Below are 20,465 nucleotides of genomic sequence, written 5' to 3' on the forward strand. Positions count from 1 at the left end.
TTTGAGAGAGCAAAGCATAAAATAACTTCACGGGCTTTCCAGACTGCAGTAGTCTTTTGGAGAGAAATCCACAATTGGTGCTTGAACTTGAAACTAGGAACATTTACCTGTCACAAAGTCTCTTCATTCATGCCTTAGAGTCCTCTGGGTCTGCCCACAATAACGCCCCTTTGGCTACAAAGATTTGACGGTGAAATACTTAGCGCTGCTATTATTATTAATTTGTATTACAGTGACACCTAAAGGCCTCTGCCAAGCTTGGGTCCACGTTGTACTAGGTGTTGTATACACACAGAGGATGAGACAATCCCTGCTCTAGATGGACAAGACAGACAAAGGAAGGATTCTCATCCCCTTTTCCAGATGGGGAACTGATGCACAGAGAGATTACGTGACCTGGGACAAGTCACTTAGAGCTCTGGCAGTGACTTCAGCGGCCTTAAAGGGAGTTATGGTCATTTTGTCTCCTTAATTACCACTATTTATAAATCATAGTGTGGTAGCACCTAGGAGCCCCAGTCAGGAACCAGGACCACGTTGTAGCAAGTCCCATACAAACGCAGAAGAAAATGATTGTCCCTGCCCCAAAGAGCTTACAATCTGAGTAATAATAATAGTAGTTATGAATGCAGCCAGCACTTCATCTGCCACTAGGAAGAGGCGAAAGTGGGATTGGTATCCTGGAACAGGAGTTGACCTGGACAGAATCTCTATTCTAAAAGACACTCCACACCATGAAAAAGCGTGAGAAGCATTGTACTAGGCCACCTCTCTCTCAGCTTCATATTGTGTCTGCCGCTAGCTGCTTATGAACTGGTGTTGGATTTGAATACAGCCTTGGGGACAAGAGAAAGGGTTCTGGTGTTCATTTTTACATGCACTGGTACAACACCTTAATGAACTGCATGGTACAATGACTAACACAGGCATATGTTCAGCCTTAAAATACAGACTGGCCAACTACAGAAGGAAGAAATTACTGATGGCTGGACCTCAAAAGACAAAGACCTGATTCTGAGGTTAATTACACAGATTTTATACTGGCAACTCTGTGGGCTTTAGTGGAGTTACACCTGACTTACAATGTGATAAATGTCCCCTTCTATCAGGTTGGTTTTGGCTAAGCACCAAGAGTTCCGATGTGCAGGTGAAAAGGAAGCACTAGCTAAAAAGCACTAGCTAAAACACTCATCATCTCCATTACTGCTACATCCAAGCCTTTGGGCTTGATATATGCAATCTTTCCCCACTCATAATGTTACTGCAAAGAGCATTTTCCTAGTCCATTGCTTTTAACGTGTCACCCTTCTCTTTGCCTCCCTCTTCTCTATCATATCAGACATAAGCTGCTTGTCTTCATGGTCAAGGCTTTACACAGCTTATCCCAACCCTACCTATCGCCTCTCATTCACTAGCATGCTGTTGCCTGCCACGCTGACCAATTTCCTTGCATTCCTCTCCTGCCTGTATCTATCTGCCTCTTGTTTTATATTTATATAAAAAGCTCTTTGAGGCAGGGACCATCATTTTGTTCTGCGTTTGTACAGCACCCGTTTACAATTTAGACCTGACTTTATTCTGAAAACGTTCAATTGTGGTTCAGGATGATTGGTAGTTAGAATTGGGGCAGAGGGGGACTGCCTACATTAGTTCACCAAATCGCTCCTCTGCTTTAGCAGGATGATATATATAAGATTCTCAGAGAGCACATAATGAGATGGGCACATTACAATTACCTGAATAGTACAGAATCAACTGCCCACCACCACTAAAGAATGTAGCTGATATAAGCTGACAATACTCTTGATCTTAGCTCACATGTATGTTTCAGATGAAAAAAAATCAAGCAGATGATCAAGTCTGCCCCTTAAGAGCATCGTATACATAATTCCCTGGACATCAGCTGTTGTATTTGGTTCAACGGGGCAAATATGCATCATCTCAAGCTTTCTTTATTGGTGTAGCATCTTGGGTTGTATAATGCAGGATTTCTACTTGCACTCTAGGGATGTCAGGTTTTTTTTTTTAATGAATTTCATACCCACATAATTCTACTGGAAAGTGGTGCGTATGATACCTGCAGAGGATGCCATAGAAAAAATCTATGTAAATAAGTCAAAATGCATTATGGCTGCAGCCTGAAATTGGCATGTCAGAAAAGTGTTTGTTAACCAGGGACAATAGCAGAATCCTAAAACCATGGGCATTTTCCATACACACACGTGCTCATTAAAGGGTTTACTGATGTGTGTTGATTGCTAATGTAGCCCAACCTCCCCGGTCCTTCAGCAGCAGCAGTGGTAGCTGCAAGTTGTAAACTACAAGCTGCTGCATGTTGGGAGAACATCCTTCCTTCCAGAAAATACCCTCTGCTCACCCCACAAAGGAAGCTGTAGCACTGAAGTGGTGAGCATGAGGCAAGCAGAGAGGAGGCTGCTGGTCTAGAACCCTGTTCTCGGTTTCCTTACAGCAGAAAACTTTGCCCCTGCTGGTTTGTTTGCCTGAGTCGGGTCTGAGGTGAATACACACTGACACACAATGCAGAGCACGCTCAGGCCCCATCTCCCAAAACTGTGAAAAGCTACAAGGCAGACTTACCCTGTCTTGAACAACCTCTTACTGGGATGGGGAATGGGAGGCTGGGTTGCATGAAGAAGACCAAAAAAAAAAAAATCTGAAGACATTCCACCGTGATATGATTCCACTTCTGTGTCATAGTATCGGCCAAATCATAAGGACAGAGGACTGGAAGGGACGTCCTCGGTTGCTGAGTCCAGTCTCCTGCTATCACAGGGGACTGAACCGTTAGATGAACAGTCGTATAATCCTGTTCAGAAAGTGCATCCGCTGGCAGTGGGCCTTGTGCAGGGGAGTCCAGCTGGGACACAGGGAGGTGCCATCCTGGTCTTCAGCCCACGCAGCAGCTTCGCCACAGTCCCATGTCCGGTGTGCAGTATGTAGTGCCATCCTTGGCTAGTTTCCCCTCTGGATGGGTTTTGGCCAGTGGCCTCGCATAGCGGTACCCTCCTTGTCCACCCCGACCACACATCCCTACCCATGACCCTTCCCAAAGTCTTTCAATCCAACCCCCATGAGATGATGTCCATGGCACAATAACGTGTTGTAATGGATGAAATGCAAGCCCCAGTCCCCACGCCAGATCTCTGCTGCCTGCCCCCTCCATATGAACCAATGCTACTGTTCTCTTGGGGTTAACCACTGTAGCATCTCAGTGCTGACAAAAAGCCCTGCTCTTCTAGAGTGCTTCCATCCAAGGATCTCAAAGTGCTTCGTAATCGTTGATGAACTATGCCTCACAACACTCCCCCAAGCATCAAAAGCAAACCAAGATGAGGAGACTTGCCCAAGGACATACAAGAAGGTTGTGGAACATTCAGAGATAGAATCAAAGAATCCCGAGTCTAAGCCCTGTGATTTAACCACAAGCTTATCCCCCAACTAAAGCATCTACGTGGCCATGCAGGGTGGAGGCTTTGGAATTTTTTGTATTTTTAATCCCCATCTTCCCTGCCACCCCAAAATTATTACTGATGACACTTGCAAACAGGTCTCCTAGTAACCCCCGGAGGAACTTAGCGGATTTCTGGAACTTAGTCTCCAACTGAGTCAGTAACTGAGGCTGGTTGAAAATTTTCAATACTTTTATTTATTTATTTTATTTTTTTACCAGGAAATTGGCTTATTGACTAAATGAATAACTTTGCAGAAAGTGTCTGCTTTCCTCAAACATTAAATCTCGCAGCAGAAAATTTAACACTTGAAAACCACATTTTTTTGGCTTAAAACTGAAGAAAAAGAAAAGATTTGGCTAATTTTTTTTTGGGACGGGGGGCAGTTTTTAACCAAAGTGTTTCATTTTCATAGTTTTTTCTATTTTCTGCTATTGGATCTTACTGGTAAAAACACACAGAGAGAGAGAGAGAGAGAGAGAGAGAGAGAGAGACAGGTCTCTGCCTTTTGGTGTATGCCAATCCTTTAATCTTCGGTAGAAATGCCAGTTCTGAAGATAAGGGAGAATAGGGATAGACTGGACCATGTGCCTTGTTGAGTTTATTGTATGAGGTGGTGATATGCGTTCATGAATTTTCAATTGGTAATTACATTGCTGTCTATTGATTTTTATTTATTTTTATTGTGTGATGACTGAGCATCTCTGTTTGGATGTGCTGATTTTGAACAGCAAGATTTCAATAAATAAGTTATAGATATAAGATACAGGAGCTTTACTTTCTATTTCATTAATGGTCTGACAATGTCAAAATTATACAGTCGAGGCCTGTTATTTTTGTCTCTAGGGCAAGTGATCACATTCAACCTCAAAATCCCCAAGAGAAATAGATGTGGTGTCTTTAACAGAAAAATAATTCACATCCTAATCCCTAACTCCAAAATGCTATTTGGATTCATATACACAAGGACAAAAATAAACTAAATTACAATGTTCTACAAAGTCATTGTCAACATTCATATTAAGGACAAAGGGATGGATCCTGAGCTGCTGTAAAGCGGACAACTTTCCCATGGAGCTATGCCGATTTACAGCATTTGAGGATCTGGCCCGGAATATTAGTAATGAAGTTACCAACCCACGTAATGCACCCATCCCAATTACCTTATAATAACTCTAATGCCCCTTAGAGCTGTTTCAAACTGTGTCTCTGATCTCCTTGCTAAGACATTTAAATCTTCTGTTTCATTTGCATGGTTATCCAGCGAAATGGCTCATAGTGTTTCATTTCTTGTTTGCAAAACAGGGCTGGTGGGGGGATAGAGTGATGGAGGGAGAACATAGAAATGGAAGATTTATCTGCGTTGCAGGGAAATTATTCAAATCTGAAAACTTACTTTTGTTCCACGGGAGACTTGCTTGAAGGCTTGGAGTCTCATGTGGGCAGATAGCTTTTTTTAAAAAAAAAAGTCTTACCATAATTAGTATTTCATTCATTCTTGTTTGACGTCCACATGCGGCACTGAATTTCTTCACCAGAGAGCTCAACGCACTGGGAGAACAACTGATACAACCCGGTATGCTTGCTATTCTAACCTATTGGTTACCCTTCCTGGATCAGCAGGTACAAAAAATTACCTACAGGCCAATTTGGTTTCACCACCAAAAAATAGGCCAAGCAGAGAACAGGAGAGAGAGAGAGAGAAAGAGATGTAGTAAAGGGATGGTGCTATAGGACTCTAAGTTATTGGAGGCTGAAGGCCCAGGTCCTCAAAGGTTTTTATGCCCCTAACTCCTCTTGCAATCATTGAGAGTTAGGCACCTAAATACCTTTAAGGACCTGACCTAAGTGCTTTACTGAGTCAGGGCCTAAGTCCTCCTTACCTTCTAGGCCAGGGATGGGCAACCTTTGGCATGTGGCCTGTCAGAGAAATCTGGTGGCAGGCCAGGATGGTTTGTTTACCTGCAGCGTCCACAGGTTCGGCCGATCGCAGCTCCCACTAGCTGTGGTTCGCTGTTCCAGGCCAATGGGGGCTGCAGGATGCAGTGGCCAGCACATCCCTCAGCCCATGCCACTTCCTGCGGCCCCCATTGGCCAGGGATGGCGAACCGCGGCCAGTGGAAGCTGCGATCGGCCGAACCTGTGGATGCTGCAGGTAAACAAACCATCCAGGCCCACAAGTGGATTTTCCTGATGGGCCACGTGCCAAAGGTTGCCAATCCCTGCCCGATCCTCTGCCATTTCTACTCATCATGATGTTCCATCATCTCCTCCCACCTGCAGCCTCCACTCACCCCTTCTTCCTGTTGGACCTTTGCTTCCCCCCTGCAACTCCCCATTTTTCACCTCGTGGTCCACCACTGATTATGCCTCCAGCACCCTGCATTATGATGCCCTCACCTGATCACGAAGAGTTTAAAAACTAGCATAACAAACAAAACAAAGGAATTACAATTATTTTCCTGAGAGAGTTCCTCTGTCTCCCCCATAATTTGAAAGCTCCCCATTGCTATCTGCCACAGCCTCTGATTCCACCTCTTTTCTTATTCATCTGGGGAGCATTTTTCCTCCTGAACCAACAACAGAAGAGAGACAAGTGGATACCCGCTCCCTTGGTGGGCTCAGTCATCTGGAACTGGACTAGCGTGCACGTGTCCCACTGCCCTCTGCTGGATGGCATCAGAACTGCTCAGCAGTGTGTCCTGGGTCCTGTACTGCTAAAAGCCAAAAGAAAATTTTCTTTTGCTCAAGCAGTCATGGGGAGAAGAGGGGCTGTGATTTTGGAGAAAAAAGGACCTTGGTCCCTCTTAGGGTGTGGAATTCTGAGCAAGCAGCTGTGAAGGCTCAGGCAGCCATGGATTTGTTACAATATATTGCATTTGTCTCCTGATTTAGAGTGAACAAACAGTGTTAGAGTCTTACTGTAAATACGAAACATTGCATCTTGAACACCTGGACAAATTGGGTGCTATTAATCTCAGTAGAATAGCACATTGCTCACAGGACACAGGAAAGGCTCCATTGTCTTCTGTTGTCAGTGCTGTTACCCTTTTTTTTAAAAAAAATGTAAATATTAATCAGACACACACTCTGCACAAAGGAGGAGATACCTTCAAAAAAGCTGACCAAGGAATGCACACTATTTGCTCCCTCAGCTGCAAATTGGCACTGAATAATAGTCTAAAGAAGCATACATTAACATTCAGCTGGCAGTCACTGCAAGCTGTAATAGACATGAGCATTGACTAGACCCAATATTAGTGATGGTACTGGGAAACCATCCTAGCTTTTGGCTGCCTGAAGGCAGCAGTGATCCCCAGCTTGTCCTATCTGTCAGTCTATTTGATCTCCAAATGAATTGCTTTTGATAACAGCTATATAAATGCAGAACTGTTCCGCTGGGCCTTCTTAAATGAGACTCCTCTCTTTCATCTCCCAGTCATTTCAAAAAGCAGATAGACTTGTTAGAGGTTTTTAATGCAATGATTTATGTTTTATCTTGCCTGGTTTGAGGCAGCATTTATTTAGCACTAAATTCTTCCCAAGCCTATATGTGAGGGAGAGATGTTTGAACACAGTATTTGGGATTTCAGATAGTATATGTGTGTATATATACTCTGTGTGTGTGTATATATATATAAAATAAAGTGTGTGAATATATGCGGAGGTATCTATGGGGTGTGTATGTGTCTGTACATACATATTTCTGCTTCATTACAGTAAAGCAGATGATTAACCTTGTTTGCAGAAAGCCATTAATCTGAGCCACCTGGAACTTTGCACCTCCAGCAAAATTAAAAGAAAAATATTTGTAAACCCTCTAAACAGCATCCAGATTAGGACAAATACTTAACAATTTTTGGGGGGTGGCGGAAGTGGGAAAATCAATCTTCATTAAGTTTAGTGAAAACAAATTCCTGGCACTCTTAAAATGAGCGCTTTGTATCTTTTAAAAAAACAAACAAACAGGTATGAAGTCAGATTGGTTTTCTCTTTTGTTTGGAGTATTTTTCAGTTATTGAATGAGTGTCCACCGTTATTTGATTATAAAGAGCAGTTGAACACCGGCTGGCTGTTATAATCCATATGATTTTTCATAGGAAGCATGCAGCAACCTGCTGATGGACATCTGGTGGAGAGAACTGTAGTTCTCAGAGGCATAGGTAACCCAAGAATACATATCTAGACTGCACATTGGAGGACGCAGGAAAATGGGTGAGGCTGAAAATTTTCTCTTCCCTTGATGATATTTGCAATGTAAAAACAACCCAACCCATTTATCCTGATTGTGTGGTTACCGGGAAGCTTCAGGTAACAATGTAACATGCACAATGCAAAGAAGAGAAAAACACTCTGGAAGATGGACTGCTCTTACTGAGGTGAGCTGTAGCTCACGAAAGCATATGCTCAAATAAATTTGTTAGTCTCTAAGGTGCCACAAGTACTCCTTTTCTTTTTGCTCTTACTCGATATCTCTGGGATGTGGAATTCATATTAAGACTTAAGAAATCAGCCTCATCTTTGGAAAGTGTCAAAGCTACCTATTCTGTTGCTGAGTTATGTAGATTGTTGTCCCACCCACCGTGATTCCTGCAAAAGCCTTCGTTTGCGCCATTGTGATAAAACACAAGAGAATACATTGTAGTTGGTATATCTTAACTGTTCCTATTACAATAAACTAGCATCTGTAAGTTGATGTAACAACGTACTGTGTAGCAATGGGCAAAGAGACCGCTGTTACTTTGAAGGGTTAATTTTCTGATTTGAAAGAAATAGGGATGGGATTTTCACAAATGCCTAGATCACCTATTCATGGGATTTGTGCTCCTAGGCCACTCTGGTGCTTTTGAAAAATCCCATTTTCCTTCAGGGAGGCACCATGGTCTAACTAACGGTCAGGACATCTGCCTGTCTTGCTGTGGGAAACCAATTTTCCCAAATCAGGTGTGACCGTATCCCAGAGGTTTGCTTAGGCCCATCTCTTATTAGTATTTCTGTAGCACAATCACTTGGCAATGGCTCTTTGTATATGGCCAGCAAGAAGCGGTCCGATTCTCCTCTTGCACCAGCAGAAATCAAGAGTAACGCCACTAAAATAATGAAGGCTTTACCAAAGCAACACCGGTGTAAGTGAAAGCAGAAACAGACCGCAGGAAACTGCTCTGAGGGGCTTCCTGTGCTGTTCCCATTGATTGTAAACTCCTCAGGGCAGGGGCCACTGGCCAGATTTGTAAAGGTGTTTAGGCACCTAATGAGACCGATAGGCAATTTTGAAAATCGCACGATTTCAGTGGTAGTTAAATGCTTTTGAAAATCCCTCTGGCCACTTATATTCATCTTCATAGGCGCCTAAATCTTGGTGCAAATCGAGCTACAAATCACTTCTGGGACTGAGGCTTTAAAGTGATTTAGGCCTTGTCACTAGGAAAGGTTTGCTATTACTGTATAGTTCTACTTGAAATCTCTCTGAATGCAGGCACAGCCCACACTGGTTTCCTGACCAAAATAAGCTATACTAGCAAAAGGACTTTTTTTTTTTTTGTAAGTCCTAACTATAGGACTTACAAAAAAAAGTCCTAAAGCTGTATAAGTCCTAACTAAAGGACTTATACAGGACTTATTATAATATAATGGTTGCTCGATTCACGTGAGCAAGGGGCTGATCCTGCAGCCCCCTTCTCCCTCCATTCAGGGTACGCCTAAGCTGTAATCTGGAGATGTGATTGTTGCACACATATGCATACCTGAGCCGGCTTGCTAAAACTAGCCGTGTAGGCTCTGCAAGCATGGGCTTGCTGCCTCAATACGTAATGTAAACATTAGGACTTACACAGCATAGCTATGCTGATGAAATAAATCACACCCTCTAACCAACAGAACCCTGGGTGCATGTTTTAAGTGTAGACCAGGCTTTAGGTACTTCTGAAATTTTTCATCCTGTGGGTGTCCCACTCCTCATCTGTAAAATGGGGATACTACTCTGGTTCTCCCACCCTTTGTCTGTCTTGTTTACTTAGACGGTAAATGTTTTGGGGGCGGCATTGTCTCTTACGATGTGTACATAAAGCTGCTAACAAGGTAGTGCCGCCATCACGGTTAGGACCCAAAGCACTTTTGTAATAATAACAATATGTGAGTAGGGGAGGGACATGGTCAGAGTGGTGGGAAAATAAGAGCACGATTATGAGTTTGGGGAAAAGGAAGGTGACTGGAGGAAGGGGAAGCCTGTAGCAAAGAGAAGAGTGTGAGGAAGAGAGGATTGCTAGATGAATAAGGAGCTTGCAAGCCCTGAGGGCAGAGGTATTTTCAGAAGGGTATAAGGACCATGCAGTAGCATACATATATACTGATAGGATCCTGCTTAGATACAAAATTTACAGGGGGCCCCTTATTTGCATACACAGCCTGCACCAGTAGATGCTCTCCTTCACCAGATCTTTGCTAAAGATTTCATCATGACCTGGCTGCATCCCCACCCACAAAATAATGCCATTCGGTATACAGGTTGTCTGCTTTTTGGACCCCCTTTCAATCAGCCACTGAAAGAAACGGCAATTCCCAGAAGCCTTTGTGCTGGGGTTTATTAGCTTTGAATGTTAGCAGATTCACACACTTCTGACAATTGTAGTTTGCTCTTGGGAAGAGGCAATGCAAAGTCTCACTGAACTGTCTTACCCCCACCCCCCAAAAAATGTATTACATGAATATGTGAAAAAGTGGATAGCTTCTTCTTTACTTCCTTGGATTCTGAGATGAAAAATTTCAACAACTTTTTTCTAATATAAGAGTGTAGTTTTCTGTTAATGGACACAACCTACTATACAGCATTGTCGAATAGTATACGACTAAAATGTAGGACATACAATTTTTAAAAAAGTTTAATAAAAGTAAATATGAGCCAAAAAGCATGTTTCTTTTTCAAATTCTATGTCATAAATGCTGTAAAATAAATTAGATTTTTAAAATAAATGTGCATACACTGGTCCAGGTTCTCATGTAAACTAATGCCCCTTTTAAAGTGTAAATTACATTTACACCCACATTAAGACTCCTTTTCACTGTCAGAGTAGTGTAAAGGGGCCTTAGTGTAAATAAGAATCAGGCTCAATAAAGTTAAGGGGCCTGATTCTGCTCCTGTCACAGGCAATGAGAGTTTTGTCATTGATTTCAGTGGGAGCAGGACTGACCGAGTCCATGGGGTTATCAGTAATATAGGTCAGGTTCTTAAAAATTAAATCTTATTTCTGAAATACGGTAGTTAGGCTCCTAAGTCACTCTGGCCTTTTGAAAATTTCACCTCCCGTTGAAAACATTTTGGATTTGATTTTTTTTAAATGATTTGGGTGGGGGAGGGGGCTAAACTTTTGACAAAAAAGGGGAAATAATATAATGGTTGCTCGATTCACGTGAGCAAGGGGCTGATCCTGCAGCCCCCTTCTCCCTCCATTCAGGGTACACCTAAGCTGCAATCTGGAGATGTGATTGTTGCACACATATGCATACCTGAGCCGGCTTGCTAAAACTAGCGGTGTAGGCTCTGCAGGCATGGGCTTGCTGCCTCAATACGTAACTCCAATTGCACATAAGGCGAGGATAAAATGTGGTCAAGGAGCAGCAACGGGCTGAGAAGTAGAAAAGGAAGAAGAATAAATGGCCTATTTTTTTCCCACAAGGAAATAAGTTCATAGTGGGTTTGCAAATAATTAGTATTAGGATTGGTATTACTGAATATCTTTAATTATCTGGAGCAGTGAGGTGATAAAATGTGCAAATGACACAGTTACTTAGTTTAGTCCAGGCTAGAGAAAAATGTCGGGAACTTCAGAGAGATCTAAGAAATCTAGTTGATTGGAGAATGCACTAAATGTAATGTTGATCATATAATGTATAATGGAAGGACCAATCTGAATTACCTCGACATCTTGATGACTGAAATTCACTTCTTTGGAAGAGAACTGGTGCATTGTTGTGGAAATCTCTGCTCCATGCACAGTGGTAATGAAAATAGCAAAGATGTTCGGGCGTGTTGGAAATTGGCGAAGAGCATACCTTCTCCTTGAATACTGTGCTCATTTCTGGTTACCTCAGGCAAGCTTCTCTGCTGTGAAGAGGTCATTAGGGAGCAGGTAATGGCTCCCTAACTCTCTGCCCAGCTCTGGCCTTGCCCAGCCTTTCGTCTGGTGGCTGCTCTACCTTGCTCCAGTTAGTAGTGGCTCCCAAAGGACTACATGGATTAGGGAGAAACTTTTACTACAGGCATATCATTGCATAAATGTTTATGTGGGATTTTACACCTTCTTCTAGTACTAGCCATTGGGGGAGATGGGATATTGGACTACAGGGACATTGTATGCTATGTCCCATATTTATATTCAAAAGGATTGAAAAATACCAGTTTTTTTACCACAGTAAATTCTGAATTTTTTCATTTAAAATATTACTCAAATATTTAAATTTTTTGATGAAAACCTGGTACCAGAAACTGTTTTTGTTGTTGCTTGGTTTTGGGGTTTTTGTTTTTTTGTTGGTTGGGGGTTTTAGGGTTGTTTTTTGGGGAGAGGTTTTTTGTTTGTTTTTTGTTTGTTTTGAAAACATTGCTTGGAAACAAATTTGGTTTTCAGTTAAAATAATTTTGGTGCTCAACACCCCCAAACTATATATATTTTTAACCATGAGCTGAGAGGGAAAAAAGTTTTTGTAAAGAAATCCCAAAACATTTTATTAAAAATATTTGTTTTCCGTTTCCAGGTGTTGTTGAAACACCGTAAAATTTTCCACCTTGTGTGTGTGTTTTGGTAAAAAAAAAAAAGAAAAATCAACCATTTCTAGTGCCAGTGAAGCTCTGATGAGTGCTGCTGTTATTTGGACCATTCAAAAGCAGCTTAGGATCAATATAGGGGACCTAGCATGTGGGTTTTTTGAGAGAAGGAAGGCATAGTTCCACACAGAGACAGAACATAGATCTGCTGTCTCTTGTGGGCTGTCCCATCAGCCATGCACCACCACCACTGCCTGATTATGAGTCAACTTCAGCCATCACCAGCTCCCATCCAAGCCCCAGTCTTGGCTACATATTGAGTAGGCCGAGAGGTTACACTGTTGGAGCCTGTGATGGAGGCCACTCACCTCTCCTGCACACCTCCCTGTTGGCTGGCTATGAACCTGCATTCTTTCCTTTTGACGGCGCCCTCTGTTGGCTGTGTCCCTCATCAGGTGGGTCTTCAGCGACTCAGCCCTCTAAGTCACATGCATGAAGAAACCCATTCCAGGGTAACAAAGGTCCAACAAGGGTTATCACTGTGCTCGTTTCAGAGGAACAGCCGTGTTAGTCTGTATTCGCAAAAAGAAAAGGAGTACTTGTGGCACCTTAGAGACTAAGCCCTGTGTCTGGGCTCAATTCTCAGCCCCTTCTGGGCTACCTTTAAGTCTGTCCCTACACTGTTATAGGGCAGTGCCCCCAGGACTTCCTCCCTGGAGACTCTTCGCCTTTAGCAGTTCTCTAGTGTCCCTTTAAGTCCTGCCCTTCACTTGGGCTTCTAAACAAGCCTTATCCCCTTCTCGGGGCTTAGGCCACCCTGAGAGTGGCTGGTGGGGAGACCCTGCCTCACCCAGTACTCCGAGTCCCGACCCAGGGACCCTACATATAGCAGCCATGTGCTGCTTCCTTTAATAAATGCTACTGCTATTCCCTGGGTCATTTCCCATATAGCCCCTTCCTCTTCACCCTTGCCTCAGGGCTGAAGTTCTTCCTCACGGAGTGCCAATGTCCCCAGAACCCATCTTCTGGTTCTCCCTTGAGCTCCAGCAAGGAGCATCTTCCTTGCTCCTCTGGTCCCCACCAGCAACAGGTCTTCTCAGGTCCTGCAGCTCCTTTTAATTGAGCCTGCTGGGCTCTACTTGGCTGCTTCCTGAAGCCTTTCTAGGCAGGCATGGAGAACCTACTTTCACTGCTCCTTTTCTGGGGTGGAATATGGTAGGACCGTGAAGCCTCCAGCAGGGGGGGCTCAAAGGGCCTGGTACTCCTTTTTACAGGGTCAGGGGTGAAAGTAATATTAAATACTTACCGGTACGGGGCCTCAGGTGGATGGGGCGGGACTGGGGGTTAGCCTCCCGCAGCCAGCCATTGGCCTGGCCTGCACTGCAGCGGCGATTTAAAAGGGCCCGGAGCTCCGGCCGCTGCTGTGGTAGCAGTGGCTGGGAGCCCTGCGCCCTTTTAAATCGCCGGCCCCGGAACAGCTGCCCCTTTTGCCGCCCCGTCAGCCACCTCGGGGGGACAAAAGGGGTAATGATGTTAAAGCGCTGCCGTGGCAGTGCTTTAAGGGGGGTCCTTTGCACAGCAGTGCTTTAACATCGGCTGCGTACGGGCTGGTACCAGCTTCTTACCGGTACGCCGTCCCGTCCCATCCCGTCCTACCTTCATCCCTGGACAGGGTCTGATGAAAGAGCAATGTAGAGCTGAATGTTGTGATCTTATGGATGGCATGGCAGCTCAAACCATCTTGTTATCTACCCTCTTGGCTTCATAGTCATATTGAAGAGAGGAAACTTGAGGTGCCCTTACAGCAGAGCCCTCAGGACAGATGAGCAATCACCATATGAGAAAAGAATGGACCCATTGAAGCATGATCTCCCTGCCTAGATCCTCAATCTTGTCAGCAATACCTCATGGTCTCAAAGCAGCTGATCACCAAAAGAATCAGCTTGGAGAGCAGGAGTGAAATCCTGGCCCTCCTGAAACCAGTGGGAAAACTTCCAACAACTGTAATAAGGCCAGGATTTTACCCCAGGTCTTTTAACCATCACTAAAAGAAGATAATCCACCAATCAGATCACTGCTCTCTTGCACCTTACCGAGGTCTAAAACAGACTGCATGGGATCAGTGAAAGCCAAGAATTTGAGATAAAACCAGAGTTGGTGTGTCTGTGATGCTTTATGGAAAATGAGTCAAATTCTGCACTCAGTTACGCTGGTGTAAATTCAGAATAACTCTATTGATTTCAGTTAGAATATACAATATAGAATATCAGGGTTGGAAGGGACCCCAGAAGGTCATCTAGTCCAACCCCCTGCTCGAAGCAGGACCAATTCCCAGTTAAATCATCCCAGCCAGGGCTTTGTCAAGCCTGACCTTAAAAACCTCTAAGGAAGGAGATTCTACCACCTCCCTAGGTAACGCATTCCAGTGTTTCACCACCCTCTTAGTGAAAAAGTTTTTCCTAATATCCAATCTAAACCTCCCCCACTGCAACTTGATATACCAGTTATACCAGTGTGATTGAAGGCAGCATCACCTGAGTACCTCGGCCCCAATTTAAATGAAAGGACCTGATCCAAATCCAAATGAAGTCGATACAAAGATTCCCACTGACTTCAGTTGTCTGGATTCGATGTTTAGTCAAGACGTGACAAGAGATGGTGACAAGCACCAGAGAGAAGGAAAAAAGGAGAACAAAGGCTATCCCAATAAGATAATGTGGGTGATCTAGCTGGAAATCAGAGCATCTTGTGGTTTCTCACAGAATTTCTCTTAGGATGCTGTTACTCCAGGAGAAAAGCTAGAGTTTTCAGGCTTCACATCAGAAGCATGACTTAAGGAGAGACTACTGGTCAAGATCATAGCTCCATTGTTAGAGGTGCTATACATACAGGTCGTAGGAAACAGTGCCTGTCCTGGAGAGTGTATAATTAACTAGACAAGACAGACAAGGGCAAGAGAAAGGAAGTATTATTGGTCTTTCTGTGCCTCAGTTCCCCACCCGAAATGGGAATAAGGCTTGAATTTTCAGAAGACCTCAGCTTACACGTAGGACCAAAGTAAATCCCCAAGGTTTTCAAACAGTCCAATAAATTGAAAACATGGCCATATGCATCACAATTCACTGAACACATTTGAATACAGCTGATTGACATTTTTCATTTGAAACACTTTTTTGATTTAAAATGAAAACGGCATTTTGGGGCAAACCAAAAATTTCCGTGGGAAATGTTTCATAGCCTTCAAGGACTGAAAGAACCATCAGATCATTTTGTCATTTTTTGGTACAATTTCGGGGGAGTTTTTTGCAACTGAAAACTGAAGAATTCGGGCCCAAACCCAAATATGTTCAGTTATTAGTTTTTTGGCAAAATTTTGAAGAAAAACTTCTGCAAAAATGAAGAGACTCACTTTCACCATTTTTTTCCTGCTAGAACAAAATATGTTTCCTGACCATCTCTGCTTTTGTGTATCTGGCATTTGTGTAGATGCCTAGATAGGAGATGTGGTCTTCTGAAATCATGAGCTCCTTTATGGGTAATGAATGCGTGAGAACCTGATCCTAAATGAATTCATAGAATCATAGAATATTAGGATTGGAAGAGACCTCAGGAGGTCATCTAGTCCAACTCGCTGCTCAAAGCACGACCAACACCAACTAAATCATCCCAGCCAAGGCTTTGTCAAGCCGTGCCTTAAAAACCTCTAAGGATGGAGATTCCACCACCTCCCTAGGTAACCCATTGCAGTGCTTCACCACCCTCCTAGTGAAATAGTGTTTCCTAATATCCAACCTAGACCTCCCGCACTGCAACGTGAGACCATTGCTTTTTGTTCTGTCATCTGCCATCACTGAGAACAGTCGAGCTCCATCCTCTTTGGAACCCCCTTCAGGTAGTTGAAGGCTGGTATCAAATCCCCCCTCACTCTTCTCTTCTACAGACTAACCCATTACCTCAGCCTCTCCTTGTAAGTCATGTGCCCCAGCCCCCTAATCATTTTCGTTGCCCTCCGCTGGACTCTCTCCAAGTTGTCCACATCCCTTCTGTAGTCGGGCGACTTGCCCAGGGTCACACAGAAAGACCATGGTAAAGCCATGAATGGAACCCAGCTCTTCTAAATACTAGGTCAGTGACCTGGTGAGAGAAAGGATCATCAACTTCTTCCTCTTACTGGAAACTGTCAACAAGTGCCTCAGTGCACAAATTCTCTCGTGATTTTCTGTAGATATGGTAAGGGAGAAAAACAACAATAACCATCTCTTTGCCCGCTCTTTGTAATGTCACAGCTACCTGGTCCATTGGGAATACCATTTCAATGGAATTTCCATACATATCATCAGTGAAAGCTCTTGTCATCTAAACTAGATAGCAGATTTGATGAGATCCAGAGGTAGGTTTTTTGTTTGTTTGTTTCTTAATGGGAGTTAAGGCAGCTGTTTTTGGTGGTGCGGGGGAAGGAGATGTGGTATGTTTATATTTTCCCCGTGTACAGTATCACTTATTAAAATCCTGTTGTCCTGACCATTGTCGCTGCCATTGAAGTCTGGTTTATTTACTTGAAAATCTGATTTGTTTCATTTTATTACTGTGTTTGCGAAGTAACTGATATCAGATTCTGCGGGAAAGAACTGCCATTTACCAGCAGGCTATGATGGCTCTGACTCCGTCTGCAGGCCCGATTTTGAGGCCTAGTCTGCCCTGGGGGCTCCAGCAGAAATAAGATTACTGGCAATAACTGCTTTGAATAACAGACACAACTCAGAGAGCATAAAATTAGCATAAACACAGCATCAGTGTGTTCCCTCAGTGGATACGAGACAGGCAGGATATGGAAAATTGACTGAAATGGGGTCAGACAATGCAGAAATCTCCAACACAGGAAATTCTGCCTAGCAGAGAGGAGGTATTATGGCTTTTTAAAAAAGATATTCATGCAGTTTTAATGACAAAAATGTTAGAACAGATGAAAATTAAAGCTGCAGCATGGGTACAAAACCATCCCAAACATTGTCTTTCGAGCCAAATGATTATTAGCAATTCCTCAACTTTTCACTCCTGAGGGTATAATAATAATAATAAACAACAACATAGATTTGCTGTCTTTTAAAATTGATTTCTCTTTTGGGGAGCATGGAGGGGGGGGGCGTGATATTAATTTGAGGAGGATGCACAGGTTTGGTTCGCGAGCGGTAGAGGCTGTATTTTAAAGCATTCTTGTCTCTTTATATTTATCAAATATTAAAATGGAAGATGCTCCTGACAGAGCCAATAAAGAAGAACATTAAGACGGGGACAGTGTAGCAACTATGATTTTGCCATTCTAATAACAAGATTCCACAGATACCACACAGAATAGGATTATCAGTGGAGCTCTAGATAGCTAGATCCCCATACGCCTTGGTACAAAGAGCATTGGATGTTGGAAATTGATGCATGCTTGGAAATCTGAGATCAGTCAGGTCTCCACGTTTCCTGAAAAGGCACATATGGGGAGCGTTTACCTCATAGCCTGCGTGGCATTTGGGGCACTGTTTTCAAAGCAGCCTCCTTGAGGCTGACAGAAATTCCATGTGGGTATAATCCATATTGGGAAAGTGAATATCTTTCTCCTGCTAGAGCAGAAGCGGATTATGACCAGTGCGCGAGTCCTAAAAAAAGAAGTCTCGGAACACTGGGCGTAATGCAGCACTCTGAAAAGGCCAATATTTTTAGTACAAATAATCACTGATTTCCTTTACCATGATCAGATGCACTGGACACCATTCTGGCTCCCCAAAAAAGTGCTGGAATTGTGTTCCAGAGCATCCTGGCACAACTCAAAAAACGCTGTTTATGACTCTTCTGCTTCTCACTAATGAGCATTAGCCCTTCAGCTCAAGTAGAAGAAGCTGCTAACTTCTCAAAGGCTCTGGTTCAAAACCCCCTGAGTGAGGCCTCTAATGCAGATGGTGAGCCCTGCATTTACTGTATAACTTGAGGATCCATGTGAACATGTAATAATAACCCTGAGGAGTTTCAGGTCAACATACAGGAAGGTTATCCCTCATGCTCCTCCTCTGAAATAGTAGTAGCAAATATGCTGTGTTGTTCTAGGTTCCCCCATGGCTGGCTGCACTCCGTGACTCCTTCCTCTGGTGGTGAGAGTGAGAGGAACAATTAAAGTAGCATTAACTAATTCCTCTACATAAAATGGTTCTGAGACCATGTCCGGGGGAACATGCTGTGCAGGTTTGAGATAATGTCCAGGGGAACATGCCATCCTCATGTTCTTTCTGCCTACTCCCTTTACCCATGTGGCAAATTGGCCATATGTGTAGTTTGCAGGGATGGCAGTTGGCAGCTCTACAGCAGGGATGTTGAAATATTTTTTGTAGCCTCCTTTCCCTTCATCCCAGGGGGTCCCTTCACTGCTTTCCTAGAGACTTCCACAGTTCTGTTCCCCTCGGCACAGTAGAGCTAGTCAATGTTGTCCAACATTCAATTTGTCCATGACATTTTTCAACCAAAGGTTAAAATTCAGCGATATGCACTTTTCACGTATTCTGGGGCCTGTTTTTAAACCACCTCTGGAGCTAGTTTGAATTTTTTTTAACTTCAGCAACAACAACAACAACACAATCATTACATTTTTGAAAGAAAGGAATTTAGAACAAATGTTCATGAAAATGTCTTTTGCATTTTCAGTCTGCTCTAGAGGACAGCAGATGGGTGTTACCTACAATGCTGAGCACAATAAGGTCCTGAAACATCAAAAGTCAGATCCTTATGCCCTCATATATCAAGTTCTACATATGAGCAAGAGGGAATCCAATGTCAAGCTACGACACCTCTTAAAGGTGAAGTTTCTGATCTTTTGAAGGAAATTGAATAATATTTTTATTGCCCAAAATTACAGTGATGATGCAATGAGACCACTGTATGTTGTATAAGTAACCAATGGCATCTTTGGGATCATGTCAGTTCTTGGAAGGAATAACAATTAGAGAGGCATGAATCAGATTGGATAAGAATAAACCTTAAGGATTGTGGTTTTAAAAAAACCCTGCAGTTAACTTCTCCCTTTTGGTTTTTCTTTTTTCATTTCCATTAGCCTCAGCCCTTCCCAGTCTAAGCCAGGCTCAGAAGAAAAAGAACCAAAAATGAGAGAGGGGCTGTATTTCCAGTCATGCCAGAAGTAACCTTATGAGAGAGTCTGTACTTGTGAGATTTCAAGGCCAATAAGCTTTATAATTAAACTTCAGCTCCTAAATGAACCTCTTAACAGTATGCCCACGTTGTCTGTTAAAATAAGCTCTAATTGACACCCTCCCATGCTGGCAGTCCTAGCAGAGAGAGTCAGAATATAAAGGCCAGGAAACTGAGCTACCTTCTCAGATGGTCCTTTCAGGTCAAGGGTAAGACATGGTTATGTAGTGTGGGCATAGTTTACAGTGCTGCTGCCTCTGCTGGGTAATTTCTGTGGCTAAATAGAAGACCCCTTGTCCCCAAAGCCATCAGTCTGGCACCTCTCACCAGCACTGGATTCATTAAATAAACAAATGCACATAGGGAAAAAAATCTGATTTATAGGAGGCTTGGATTCCAGCCATGGTTTTCCTATGGAATAATCATGTTCTATTTCCTTCTAACAAAGGACCCCTAACTGCTCCCATTGGGTTTAATTTATTTAATCAAGATGACAATGCATTTTGCTGAGAGGGATCGAATCAGGCACTCAAACAGTGTAGCAGACACATATATAGGTTACTTGCAGTTTAATGCAGTAATAATAATAAAGCAAGGCTCTGGTCTCACAAACCCTTACAGACATGAGTAAACTGAGCCACATGAGTTGACAATGGTTGGGCGGTTGGTGTGCTCAGATCACTGCCTGTCATGCTGACCATTATTCTTCCTTGTACTGACCTGACTGTCTGTCTCCCTCTGTTGTCTCTTGTCTTATATCTAGATTAGGTGCTTTTGGGGGCACAGACTGTTCTTTTGTTCTGTGTTTGTACAGCACAATGGGCTCCTGGTCCAGGAGTGGCACGCCTAGGTGCTATGGTAATAAATAATAATTAATAATAAAAAATAATGGTTCCATTGACTTCAATACAGCCTACTGTATGTGTATAGCTACTTGTGTGTGTAAGGGTCTGCAAGCTCATTAAGCAAGGTAGTGCATCACAGATACGAAGATTAAAAGGGCATTGACAATTTAAACCCTAGTCAGTTTCAACAACTATGTTATTTGACAG

The 20,465-nt window shown here is 43.2% G+C and overlaps 1 protein-coding gene across 5 annotated transcripts in view; it reads left to right on the top strand.

Moving 5' to 3' along the window:
* PKHD1 (PKHD1 ciliary IPT domain containing fibrocystin/polyductin) overlaps nucleotides 1–20,465 on the top strand; it is a 467,199-nt gene that overhangs the window by 404,690 nt on the left and 42,044 nt on the right. For 4 of the 5 annotated variants that reach the window (XR_012157892.1, XR_012157891.1, XM_073335719.1 and 1 more), the window contains exon 67: nucleotides 7,571–7,685. The exons of the other annotated variant lie outside the window; for it this stretch is intronic. Coding sequence is in view for 2 of the 4 variants with exons in the window: in XM_073335719.1 (XP_073191820.1) it covers nucleotides 7,571–7,656 (86 nt within the window). In the remaining 2 variants the exon portion in view is untranslated. The remainder of the gene's footprint in view (nucleotides 1–7,570; nucleotides 7,686–20,465) is intronic. 5 annotated transcript variants of the gene reach the window in all.

This window comes from Lepidochelys kempii, chromosome 3 (assembly GCF_965140265.1).
Source record: "Lepidochelys kempii isolate rLepKem1 chromosome 3, rLepKem1.hap2, whole genome shotgun sequence".
In the NCBI taxonomy this organism is placed as follows: Eukaryota; Metazoa; Chordata; order Testudines; family Cheloniidae; genus Lepidochelys; species Lepidochelys kempii.